The sequence below is a fragment of the Enhydra lutris genome, unplaced genomic scaffold (assembly GCF_002288905.1).
Source record: "Enhydra lutris kenyoni isolate GAN:26980312 unplaced genomic scaffold, ASM228890v2 scaffoldscaffold34, whole genome shotgun sequence".
Taxonomy (NCBI): Eukaryota; Metazoa; Chordata; class Mammalia; order Carnivora; family Mustelidae; genus Enhydra; species Enhydra lutris.
The window spans coordinates 24414030-24426325 of record NW_019154118.1 but is presented as its reverse complement, the minus strand read 5'-3'; the positions used below and the strand labels follow the sequence as shown (position 1 = coordinate 24426325).

The 12296-nt window shown below is 44.3% G+C and overlaps 1 protein-coding gene across 1 annotated transcript in view; it reads left to right on the top strand.

The window, feature by feature from the left end:
* Positions 1–482: 482 nt before the first annotated feature.
* The window catches only part of LOC111153748 (DEAD-box helicase 10), a 270832-nt gene continuing 259018 nt past the window's right edge, over positions 483–12296 (top strand). Inside the window, exons 1-4 of the mRNA XM_022512954.1 lie at positions 483–759; positions 8693–8753; positions 9846–9976; positions 11267–11425. Of these exons, the coding sequence (XP_022368662.1) occupies positions 574–759; positions 8693–8753; positions 9846–9976; positions 11267–11425 (537 nt within the window). The 5' untranslated portion in view covers positions 483–573. The remainder of the gene's footprint in view (positions 760–8692; positions 8754–9845; positions 9977–11266; positions 11426–12296) is intronic.

Sequence of the window (12296 nt, the reverse complement as noted above, 5' to 3'; positions counted from 1 at the left end):
TCGGAGGTTATCAAATAGCTGTTAGAGCTTTGGGCAAGTTTTTCAGTTTACTGGGCTGAAAAACGCAAAATGGGGATCACAATTACAATTCACAGAGAGTGCACATCTGTGTGAGTGAGTGAGAGTGTGTGCATGTGTGTCCGTGCGTGCGTGTGCCTAAGCGCACGTTTTGCCAAGGCAAATCCAGGGTACCCGTGTATTCATAGCGATGAAGTAATGTGACGTCACCACAGTAACAGGAACCTGTGCGCATGCGTCCATTTAAAGAGCCGGCGTGCTTTGGAATCCCTCCCTTAGCCCGCCCTCTTCCTCAGATCGCTCCGCCTCCCTTTCCCCGCGGCTGGCCCACTACGCCCTGCGGAATCCAAGTCACCAATCACCGTCCACTTTGCCCTTGCAGTCAATGGCGCGTGCCCCGGTTTCAAAAGCTCGGGGGCGGGCTCCGGGTTCCGCGCACGCGCGGTCGCTTCTCTCTCCCCACGCTGGTTCCGTGTCTCCTCAGAGTCGTCTCTCCGCCTGGCCTGAGGTGTCTCGTGTCTGGGGGCGGTCTGGACTGTCTCCGCCGCTGCCGCGATGGGCAAAACTGCCGAGTCTCGGGGGTCGGGAGGCCGGCCCGACCCGGTGCGGAGTTTTAACCGTTGGAAGAAGAAACACAGCCATAAGCAGAGCCAAAAGAAGCAGTTGAGGAAGAAGCTGAAGAAGCCCGAGTGGCAGGTGGAGCGCGAGGCTATCAGCCGCCTCATGCAGAACTACGAGAAGGTGAGGCCGGCGCTGGGGCGGGGGAGCCGGCCAGCGGCGGGGCCCCGAGGCCCGGCGGCGATGGGAGCTCTGTCACGGGGGCCGGGGCGGGGGTGCAGACCGGCAGTCCAGCGGGCTGGAGACGGGGCTGGGGTGACAGGTGCTGGTGGGGGTCTCGCCGAGGCCCCACAGGTGGTCCGCCCGGCGCCGCGGACAAGGCCTCTGGGCCATCCCGGCTCGCCACCCTGTTCTTGACGAAGTGATGGAAATGCCGCGGCGCTTAAGGGCAGGGAGTACTCGCAGTAGTACTCACGACAGTAGCGGTAACGACACCGGTGTCTTCAGCCGCTGACCGTGTGCTTTCCATTAGTCTTGGGACTCGAGCTGTGGTATGGGTCATATTCCCATTTTACAGGCGAGAACACTGAGGCTCCGAGAAGATGAGGAACGTGTTTTCAGCTCCCCTATTAGTAGGTCGCGTGGAGTTGAAGCCTAGACCCGCGTCTTTCCAAGTCCAGAGCCTTCGCTTCTGACCATCGTGCCAGGTCCGCAGACTCGACATCATCTGCCTGCCTTCCTGTGCTTATCTCATTTTCTGTCCTTGGGTCCTGTCCCCGAACAAGAGTTGGCACAGGAAAGCTGGCCTCCTGGTGCGCCTCTGCCACCTGCCATCCCGCGTTGTGGTGGGTGTTCTCAGATGTGTAGCCCTGTAGTTATCATTTTAACCTCTGGTCCTGTCCCCCGGCCCTCAGTCTCCTTGGCAGGGCCCCTACCCCTTCTCCCCGGCCCCCCACAACCGCGTCTGTTTGCCTTCACCCACCTCACTCAGCCTGTCAGTGATTGCCCCCTTCTAGTGCGCAGTATAATCAGGGATTTAATATAGGGGACATTTCTGGAATTATAGTCATCAAGTGTCATGCTGGTATAGCTTTCCTTTAAACGACTCTTAGGTCAACAGTAAGATTAGGTAGATAACCTTTATTTTTGTTTGGGCTTTTGAGTTAAGATAAATGATAATTTGATCCTGGCTTTTGATCATCAGATGAGTGACTTTGGGCAGGTTATTTATTCTGTCTGCTTCCCTTTTCTTGTCTTTAAAAGGCATCATAATAATATCTATTTTATAAGTTGTTGGGAGGAGTTAGTAAGAAGCGTGTTAAGCATTCTGTACAATGCCTGATATATATATATATATATATATTAGCTGTTACGTTATTTCTATTGCTGTATGCACAGCCTCTTAAAAAACCATTGTAAAGTACGATTAGATTGCATTTTAGAGTCTTCTTTAGCTGGAGTTGCTTAAGGAATATAGTCTCAGCTTCTCTTTCTTTTGTGTAATTGCGATGCTTATTCCTGTGGACTGGTGACTCCTTTTTTGTATTCTACTCTCAGCCCTTATGAGTTCATATTCTTTTTTTCTGACTGCGCTGGATGTCTTTACCTGCCAGGATACCTTAAATACACAAGTCCAAAACTGAGCTCATTAGCTTTGATTTCCAAATTCACAGTCCTTTGTGTTAGTTCCCTCTTGCCACTGTAAAAAATTGCCAAAAACTCCATGGTTTAAAAGAAGAGAAATTTGTTCTCTCATAGTTCTGGAAGGCAGAAGTCTGAAGTCCATTTCCCTGGGCTGGAGTCAGCATGTCATCAAGGCCATATTCCATCTGGACATTCTCAGGGAAAATCCATTTATTGCTACTTCCGGCTTCTGGTGGTTGCATTCCCTTGGCTTGTGGCTGCATCACTCCCGTCTCTGCCTCCGTGGACACATTGCCTGTGGTTCTGTGTCAAATTTATTTCTGCCCTTTTAAAATAAGGATACTTCTGATTGCATTTAGGGCCCACCCAGAATATTGAGGATAATTTCCCACCTCAAGATCTTTGATAATGACCTGGACAAAAATCACTTTTGTCATCTAAGATAATATGCACAGTGCTGGAGGTAAGCATGTAGAGATATTTGGGGCTGTTACTTGGCCCACCACATGCCAGCCCCACTATCTAAGCAGACTGCTGAGCTAGAAACCTAGGGAGTAATCCAATCCTAGAGACTTCCTTCTCAGCACTCTTACATCCAGTCAGTCACACTGATGATGTCCTCTGCCTCTTAACATTTTTTAAATGTTACTCCATCCCCCCAACCCCGTGCCTTAGTTCAGGCCCCATCATCTCTTGCATGGATTACTACAGTAACTATTGCTTGTAATAGGGATTAGCAGGCTTTTTCTGTAAAGGATCAGATAATAAATGATTTCAGCTTTGCAGTTCAGGAGGGTGGAACTACTCAGCTCTGCCGTTGTAACACAAAAACTGCTATGGAAATACTTAAACAGATGGTATAGTTGTGTTCCAGCAAAATTTCAGTTAGGAAAACTGGTGGCTGGATTTGGCCCTTAGGCCTTATCCCCCCTAATCTATCTTCTGTATTGCTGGAAGAGTGATTCTTTCTAAGATGAAAATCCAATCATCTTATTCCTGATTAAAACCCTCCCTTGGCTCAGTTACTTTCAGGGAAATGGTCAAATACTTTCATGTGTCAACATGTCCTACTCCGGTGGAAAAGTAATTTATTTGTGGTCAGGCAGACTTGGTTTAAATCTCACCCAGTTTGGGTTTTGAGTAGCCAAGCCCCTTAATATCCCTGAGTCTCACTTTGTTTGGTTCAGCAGAGGTTAGTAACTACCCAGAGTAGTGAAAGGCTCAAAGAGGTAATACGTGTAAACCAAGTGGTATGCGTAAGCATACACGCGAGAACAACTTGTAGTTTCATGAAGTGGCTGTGCTCCCTGATGTTGCTGCTTTTTCTTTTCTTTTTAAGATTATTCCAAGATTTTACTTATTTATTTGAGAGAGAGAGCGAGAGCGAGCACTAGCAGAGGAGGAGGAAGAAGCAGGCTCCTGGCTAAGTGAGGAGCCCAACACGAGGCTCGATCTCAGGACCCTAAGATCATAACCTGAGCTAAAGTCCGCTGCTTACCTGACTGAGCCACCCAGTCGTCTCGCTCCCTGATGCTTCTTGTCCTGGTAGTTGATGTTTCTACCACTTGCAGTGAGCACCCCCATTCTCCCACTCTAGGAACACATCCCGGTCCTTCAAGATTTAAACTTCTCTTCCTGACCTTCCCAGGTGGGGTTAAAGCTGCTGTGTGTCTGTAGCATTTTGTATACACTTTTATTACAGAATTATCACTAGGCTTTGATGATTGGCTTCTTTGTTTAGCCTTTTCCTTAACTTTCCCGCTAGATCATGAATCCCTGCAGGTCAGAAACCTTTAATACCCTCACCTTTGTGCTTCCCAGTCATTGGTAGCACAGTACTTGTCTTGGAGTAGGTGCTTAGTGTTCGGGTGTTCTTTGGTGCACGAGGACCTTTTCCAGATGGCTTTCTTCTGGTTGGTAAAATAGGTCTATTCTTTTTGGCCTTTTGTTTGAATTATAATTACTAAGACTTATGAAGCTTTTTACGTGTTGACTTGCCATATCCTTAAAGTAGATGACACTATGAGACGGTTTCCATTGTCCAGGTGAGAAGCTTTAAGGAAGAGCAAGATTAAATAATTTCTGCAAGCTTAAACAGCTAGTAGTGAAAAAGTTCCAACTCAGGTGGTCTAGGTCTGATGCCAGAGCGCCAGATCACTACACTTTACTGTATTGCACCTCATGAATGTTTAAATTCTAAGCTTTTCACTAAACTGAAGGAACCTTTTCCAGTATTGTTGTGTTTTATTTATTTATTTTTAATCTTAGAAATATTTTCTTAAGATTTTGTCAAGAAAGAAATGCACTGTGAAATCAAACGCCAGGGCTAGTAATTCTAGAATACGATCGTAGCGGATTTGTTATTGTCTAGGTAACTAAGGTGCGGACCCTCACTGCAGGGTTCCTCAGATGATAGCGTCTGTGCATTAAACTATTATTACAGCATGTTTATCATACAGGGGTGGTGTTCAGTAGCCTTACTGGTGAAACACTGAACAGTTTGATTCAGAAACATCTCGAACAGTTTGACAAAGTACTTGTTGAGGTCTAGGTCAAAAGAGATGGGAAAAAATATATGTCTGTGTCCCTACAGAGGTGGGGGGTTGAAACATTTTGATAAATGTTAGAATCCTAGATATTTACAGTGCTGCGGAATTTGAGGGTGGTGTAATTAGCGGGAAGGAGGTTGGGTTATTCTGTACCTGCCCTTTCTGGCTGGGTGAATGAGAAAGACGTGTTTCCTCTGGCCATGCTGCCCTTTCTGCTTGTGGTTGCAGCCTCAGGCCTGGCTTGTGGACCTGAGTGTGAGCTGGATTTTAGCCCCCATATGCCTTTGTGCAACAAAGCGTGCAACAGTTTGTGGTAGCGTGAGTAGAGCTTGTTCTTGAATCACGGGTTCTCCAGATAGAAAAGATTGGCTAGAACGTTGTATATGAAGGGAGCAAGGCAGGGATGTACAAAAAGATGTGAAAATATGTGGTGTTCTTTGAGAGGGACATACTCCATGGAGTGTGGTATATGTTCCTGAACTGGCTTCAGATGAGGTTGCAGAAGAGGGCCAGAGGTGGATTGTCAACAGTTTGTAGGAGTTAGAAGATGTCTGCATCCTCACCCTGAGCCTATGAATAAGTCCCATGGCAAAGGGTAATTGAAGTTGCTGATCAGCTGACCTTAACAGAGGGGGATCTGGATTATCCAGGTGGGCCCAGGGTGATGACCCAAGAGCCCTGGAATGTGTGGGGGTGCTGTGAGGTGAGGAAGATGGGAAGACTGTTGCTGGCTGGTTTTGAAGATGGAAGAGGGATCCAATCCAAGGAAGTGGGCAGACTGTGGAGGCTGGAAAAAGCAAGGAAGTGGATTTTCTCTAGTCACCAGGAAGAGTTTTAACTGAGTGAGGACCCATTTAGGACTTCTGACTTTCAGAGTTGTGAGGTAATAAATTTATGTTGGTTTAAGTCACTGTCAGTGGTCATTTGTTTCAGCCCCTGTGGGAGATTCATACAGAGGCCGTGTTTGGAGGCTTTATCTGGAAGCAGTGGGGAGTGTCTGGGAGCAGTTAGAGGACACAGCCAAGCTGTAAAGGCTGTGAAGGCTGTGGCCAGGTCGGAGACTTGTGTTGTAGCCTAGGTCTTAGGTCTTCTGAGAGGTAGATACCAAGTTGGGATGAAGTGAATTGGAGATTTATTGGGGGGGGGGGTGTCTGCAGAAGTGAATGAGAAGGAACAGAAATAGGGAAAGGATGGAGGACTGAAGGAGGAGCCAGTAGGAAGAGTCTCATGCTGTAGCACAGTCAAAGCAGGCTTCTGCTGGTGGGGTATCCCGGAACCAGACTTGCCCTTAAGGGAGTCTCTGGTCTCTGGTCCTGCAGACTGGGGTCTGTCGTCATACTGCTACAGTGAGCAGCCCTCGGGGCAGCCGGGGAGCGTGGTGCTGTCAGTGGTGCCTCTGGAGGATCAGCCACTGCTCATCTGCCCACGGGCTTCCTTGCAGCCGGAGATCTGGGTGCTTTGTTTCTAAGGCCACCGCGTAGTGTGTGTGTTGGGGGTTTCAATGGAGAGTGGGGGATTGGAGCTTACTGAGAAATGCTGAGCTCTTTGTTTCAGTTCAGCAACTGTTGTCACTGTTGCTGAGTGACTCCATCTCTGCACCTGGATTCATTTAGACTTTCTTTGATAGTAATCAGCTAGTGCTATATGGGAACCCTGCGCTCTAATCCACGTTTTCCCCCCTTAATCAGAATTTGGTGTGGTTTGAAGTAGATTGCTTTTCTTGTCGTGACTGCAGGAGGTGGAGCATTGTAGGACATTGGTTTTTCTTCTCCAGCTTTGAGGATGTGAAAGCATTATTCACTTTTGTGAGAAACGAGAGTTGTGAGAAGAGAGTTGGAAGAAGTACAGGGGGGTGGTCAGTGGTATTCACCCTGTTCTCCCCTCCACCCCCCCAGCTTTCCCACCAGTGATGGGAAGTCCTGAACAAGTCCTGTCACTGAAACATCTGTTCTCTGATTTTAGAAGAGTGATACAGATTTGTAGAGGGCATGTGAACATTGGAAGACAGGAGTGACTTTTTTTTATTTTTAAGATTTTATTTATTTATTTGACGGAGATTTGACATGCAGGCAGAGAGAGAGGGGGGAACAGGCTCCCTGCTGAGCCTGATGTGGGGCTCCATCCCAGGACCCTGAGATCATGACCTGAGCTGAAGGCAGAGGCTTAACCCCCTGAGCCACCCAGGCGCCCCAGGAGTGAAAGGGCTGAAGGGGAGATACAGTGTTATTTTGTTTGTAGGAACCATAGCTGACTTCTGTGAGTTCTAAATATTCCTTGGAATTGTCCTTCTGGAACAGGGTTGGCATCCTTTTTCTGGAACAGGCCAGATAGTCAGTATTACGCTTTGTCGGCCACGTGCTCTCTGTCATAACCACATAGACACTATGTAAATGAGAGGTTGTAGCTATGCTCCGGGAAAACTGTTTGCAAGAACAGGCAGCAGATTGGATTGGGCCATGGTTTGCTGATTCCTGTTGTAGTTCATCAATGGAGTAAAAATTTCCTTCTGTTTCTTAGACTTCTTTCTAAGAATACCTTGTATAGCTCTATGTTGTAATGGCCAACAGAGTGCTGGGACAGTTCCATTCTTCCAGACTTTCCGTTAGGAGGTCAGAAGACTAGAGAGAGATGTGCAGTATTTCCTACTTTGCCTGTGCTGTGTCTCTGATGGAGGCTGACCAGTGTGTCACTCATCTAGCTCCTCCTGTATGACTTCTCTTCTTTGTGAAAACAGCTTTTCATCTGATCATATCACAAGTGCATGGGTGGACTGCCTCTAATTTTGTTGTTGTATTTGGGAGATATATCTTCTAATTAAGGTTCCCAGATGGGACAGGATAGTCTAACGAACTTTTCTCTTTCTAATGTGAGTACGCTGATTATTCCTTTTCACTCTTCTCTGGAATGATTTGTAGGGATTAAGGCAATGTTTTAATATTCGTGTTTTCAGCGTGTGAGGACAGAGATAACCCCATCTGGGCTACCTTAAGGATCTTGGGAAAGATGATATGTAGACTGTAAAATGAAATAAAAGTTGTCATCCCTTTACTGCCTGGAGTGTAATTTAAACAAATGAACCTTACAAATGCAACTTTTCTCTTTCGTGAATCATGAATAATTTGGCAGCATATTCCCAGATCTGAATAGGAGTTCCTGTTTTCAGCATCTGTAATAAAGTAATTCCCCTGAGTAGCTGAAATGAAATTCAGAAAATTGGGTTTATGCTAATGAAGAACATCGGTAATGAACATTTAGATAATGTAAAGTTAAAGGGCAAAATGTTACTTATTGTGGCTTCAGAGTGTGACTGAGACATTTCTTGTGGTTATTGTTAATGCTCCCTCCTTCACTGTACCCCCAAATGAAGAGTTGTCAGGTTGGATTTGGCATGCCACTGATTGATGGTTAAAACTTGAAAAGATTCGTGCTAACAAGATACATTTCTCCAATTAACTTCAGTCTGTTCTATGAAGTGTGTAAATAGAAGTATTGTCATTGTGCTCTGTGGCTTAGAGTCATTTTGCCCCTTTTTTCTTAATATTCTTTGAAGGATGGACTGAAGGTAGAGTTTCTTCCTAAAATTGATGGGTGGTGATTTACAGTGTTCTCAGAGGTGAAGGAGGTTGGTGGTGGTGGTGTGTGTGTTTTGAGTGAATGAGATGGTGTCTTTTTTTTTTTTTTTTAACCAATTTTAATTGTCACAAGCTTGTATTTTTGATTCACAACAACTTCCTTACAGCATATTCCATTCTAGAAGGAATGATGGTTTTTAATTAGAAGTGATGGTTGAATTCAATCCTGTAGTACCAAGGACTAGCCAGGCAGCACAATGTAGAACCAAAAATGCCCTTGTTGTAAAACAGATGAATTATGTGGTACATTTTTTTGTCTTAACTGACACGGTCTCCTTTTTCTTTTTTCAGATAAATGTAAATGAAATTACAAGATTTTCAGATTTCCCCTTGTCCAAAAAAACATTGAAAGGTAGGTGTATGGTGATTTTGGGACATGTTGGGTTTCTCGATGTTTTTTATAAATGGCAAAAAGTTTAGAGCATTTAATATGAAAGATATTATTTTGGCAAATAATCTTGATATCTTGAACCTTTAACACCAAGAAACAATATTAATTCATTCAAGTTTTACTGATTTTTCATTCTCATGCTTTCTGGAGTATTTTATTTATTTATTTATTTATTTTTATTTTTTATAAACATACAATGTATTTTTATCCCCAGGGGTACAGGTCTGTGAATCGCCAGGTTTATACACTTCACAGCACTCACCATAGCACATGCTTTCTGGAGTATTTTTTTAAGTTTTATGTATTTATTTGACAGAAAGATAGAGAACATAAGTAGGCAGAGAGGCAGGCAGAGGGAGAGAGAGAAGCAGGTTGTCCGCTGAGCAGGGAGACCGACATGGGGCTTGATCCCAGGGCCCTGGGGTCATAACCTGAGCCAGAGGCAGATGCCTAACCCACTGTGCCACCCATGCGCCCCTCTTTCTGGACTAGTTAAAGAACAGTAGTGAAAAAACAAGATGCTGGGCCTCTCAGTAATTAAAATAAAATCTATTATGTTAGTTAAAATGAACAAGACAAAAGTGACATCTTTTATATTAGCATGTTAGGACCACCAGAACAAAATCTCAGACTGGGAGGTAAGAGTTGCTTAAATGACAGAAATGAATTTTCTCACAGTTCTGGAGGCTACAAGTCCAAAGATGGAGATGCTGACAGGGTGAGTTTCCTCTGAGAGCCGTCCTGGAAGGGTCTGTTCCAGGAATCTCTCCTTGGCTTATGGATGACCACTCTCTTGCTGTGTCTTTTGTGGTTGTCCCACTGTGCAGTCATACTGCTGTTGTCTCTTTTTGTTTCCAACTTTCCCCTTCTTATAAGGACACCAGTGACTTCAGATCAGGGCTCATTTGAACTAAATCACCACTTCACAGGCCCTGTTTCTGAGTATGGGTGTCAGGGCTTCAACGTAGTAATTTGAGGGGGCACAGTTTAGCCCATACTCTTATTTTACAGGGATTTTCTCAAGTGTCACTCTCCTCCCCTCCACCTTGGCAGGTTTGCAAGAAGCCCAGTACCGTTTGGTAACTGAGATACAGAAACAGACCATCGGCTTGGCTTTGCAAGGTAAAGATGTTCTTGGAGCTGCCAAGACAGGATCTGGCAAGACTTTGGCTTTTCTTGTTCCAGTAAGTAAGTTTTTTTATATTGGGTCAGGTCCTCTGATACATGCTTTTTTTTTTTTTTTTTTTTTTTTTTTTAAGTTTTTTTTTTTTTTTTTTTCAGACAGAGATCACAAGTAGGCAAAGAGGCAGGCAGAGAGAGAGGAAGGGAAGCAGGCTCCCTGCTGAGCAGAGAGCCCGATGCGGGACTTGATCCCAGGACCCTGGGATCATGACCTGAGCCGAAGGCAGCGGCTCAACCCACTGAGCCACCCAGGCGCCCCTCTGATACATGCTTTTAAAACATTCTGTGCCTAGGTAGAAATCATTATCTGGAGAGTTGTTTCCTGTTGGATTTCTTCAGCTAGAATGTGAACTTTATCAGACAGGGGCCCCAACTGTCCTGTTGTCCCCTGTATTCCCTCCGTCCTAACACAGTGCCTGGCACATGGCGGGCACTCAATAACTTTTTGAATGAGTGAGTTACTGTGCCTTGACAAGCCTTTACTTCCTGAAGGTTGTGTGTCTTCCAGGGTGGCAGGTGAGCATGGTTCTGCACTGTTGTAGGGCCACTGGGGCAGGCTGGAGAGGCTGTTTATGTGCTCATGCTTGCAGACCTGCCAGTTGCATGTTATACTTTCTACTCATTTAGGATAAAGCTGAAGTATGCTCTCTTGAAGGAGATTGGGTGATTCATTGAGAATTTTCCAGGTCATTGATAGCTGTCATTTTGAGCAGTAAAACAATAGAGCCTCTTAGGAATTTACTTATATCTCAGTTAAGCACTTGGTCTCATAATTTAATTCCTACAAAATAATTGGCTTAGGAAAATCACATTTGAGTTTTTGTTCCAAGTATTGCAAAACCATTTTCCCCTTAAATCCCAATTTTTCATAACGGTGTTTCTCTACAACTAGAAAATTCAGTCACTGTATAATTACAATAACTATACAGATGAAAGTTTAATGTGGTTTCTGTTCAGAAAATGGTGACAGATATTTTTCCAAAACCTGTTTTAATAGTTTGAGGGCTGCATGTCCCTCTCACTGATGGCCAGTCTCCTGCTGGCAGGGCTGTGGTGGCAGCTGACCTGCTGTGAGGTTTATGTTCCCTTCCTTCTATGATTTGAGGGATCTGGTGGCTGGAAGAAAAAGAAAAAACAAAGCAAAGAATTTCTTTCTGATTGGATGACACTTGTGACTGATATGTCTTCTGCTTGGAAGGTGCCTTTGATTTGGAGGAGCAGGGTCAGTTCAGAATCAAAATGCTGCCTCCTGAAGGGACTTACTAAACACAAATTTGCTGTCTTTTTTTGAGGTGCTGGAAGCCTTATATCGTCTCCAGTGGACGTCAACGGATGGGCTGGGCGTTCTGATTATATCACCTACGAGAGAACTAGCCTATCAGACCTTTGAGGTTCTCCGGAAAGTAGGAAAGAATCATGACTTTTCCGCTGGTCTCATCATTGGTGGAAAGGTTTGTTCTTTTCTCTTGTCCTTCTTTTTTCTATAACTTATATTGGAGCAATGTGGCAGTTGACAGGAAAGAGTTGGAGATTTTATTTAGACTGGTAGGCTGGCATCATGGTGGGGTCACTATCTTCTAGAGTTCTGCTTATCAATTTTGAAGGTCCAGAAAGTCTGTTTTTGTGAGGGTATCTGAATTGATCAGGTTCTCTGAGATTAATATACCTTAAACAGCCTGTAAATCTATATGTGAATTTACTTGGGAAAGGTACCATTTGTGTATTTGGACTAGTTCCTTTTAAGAAAATATGTAAAAGTTTGAATAATTTTGAACTTTGCTGGGTCAGCAGCAGCAGAAAGGAAGACAGTGTTTAAAATTTTTTTTATCTTTATTTTTTAGGTTGAAGTATAGTTAACATAATTACATTAGTTTCAGGTGTACAACATACTGATTCAACAAGTCTATATGTTCTGGCATGCTCACGGCAAGTGCTACCATCTAACACCATACAACACCATTATAGTACCGTTGACTATATTCCCTGTGCTGTGCCTTTCATCCCTGTGACTTAGTTATTCCATACCTGGAAGCTTGTATCTTCTACTCCGTTTCACCCATTTTGCCTTTCCCTCTCTGCTCTGGCAATCATCAGTTAGTTTTCTGTATTTACGGATCTAGTTCTGCTTGTTGTTGTTGTTGTTTTGTTTTTTTTTAGATTCCATATGTAAGTGAAATTATATGGTATTTGTCTTTTTCTGACTTATTTCACTTAAGCATAATATTCTCTGGGTCTGCCCATGTTGTTGCAGGTGGCAAGATCTCATTCTTTTTTTATGGCTGAGTAATTTTCCTTTATATATATATATATATATATATATAT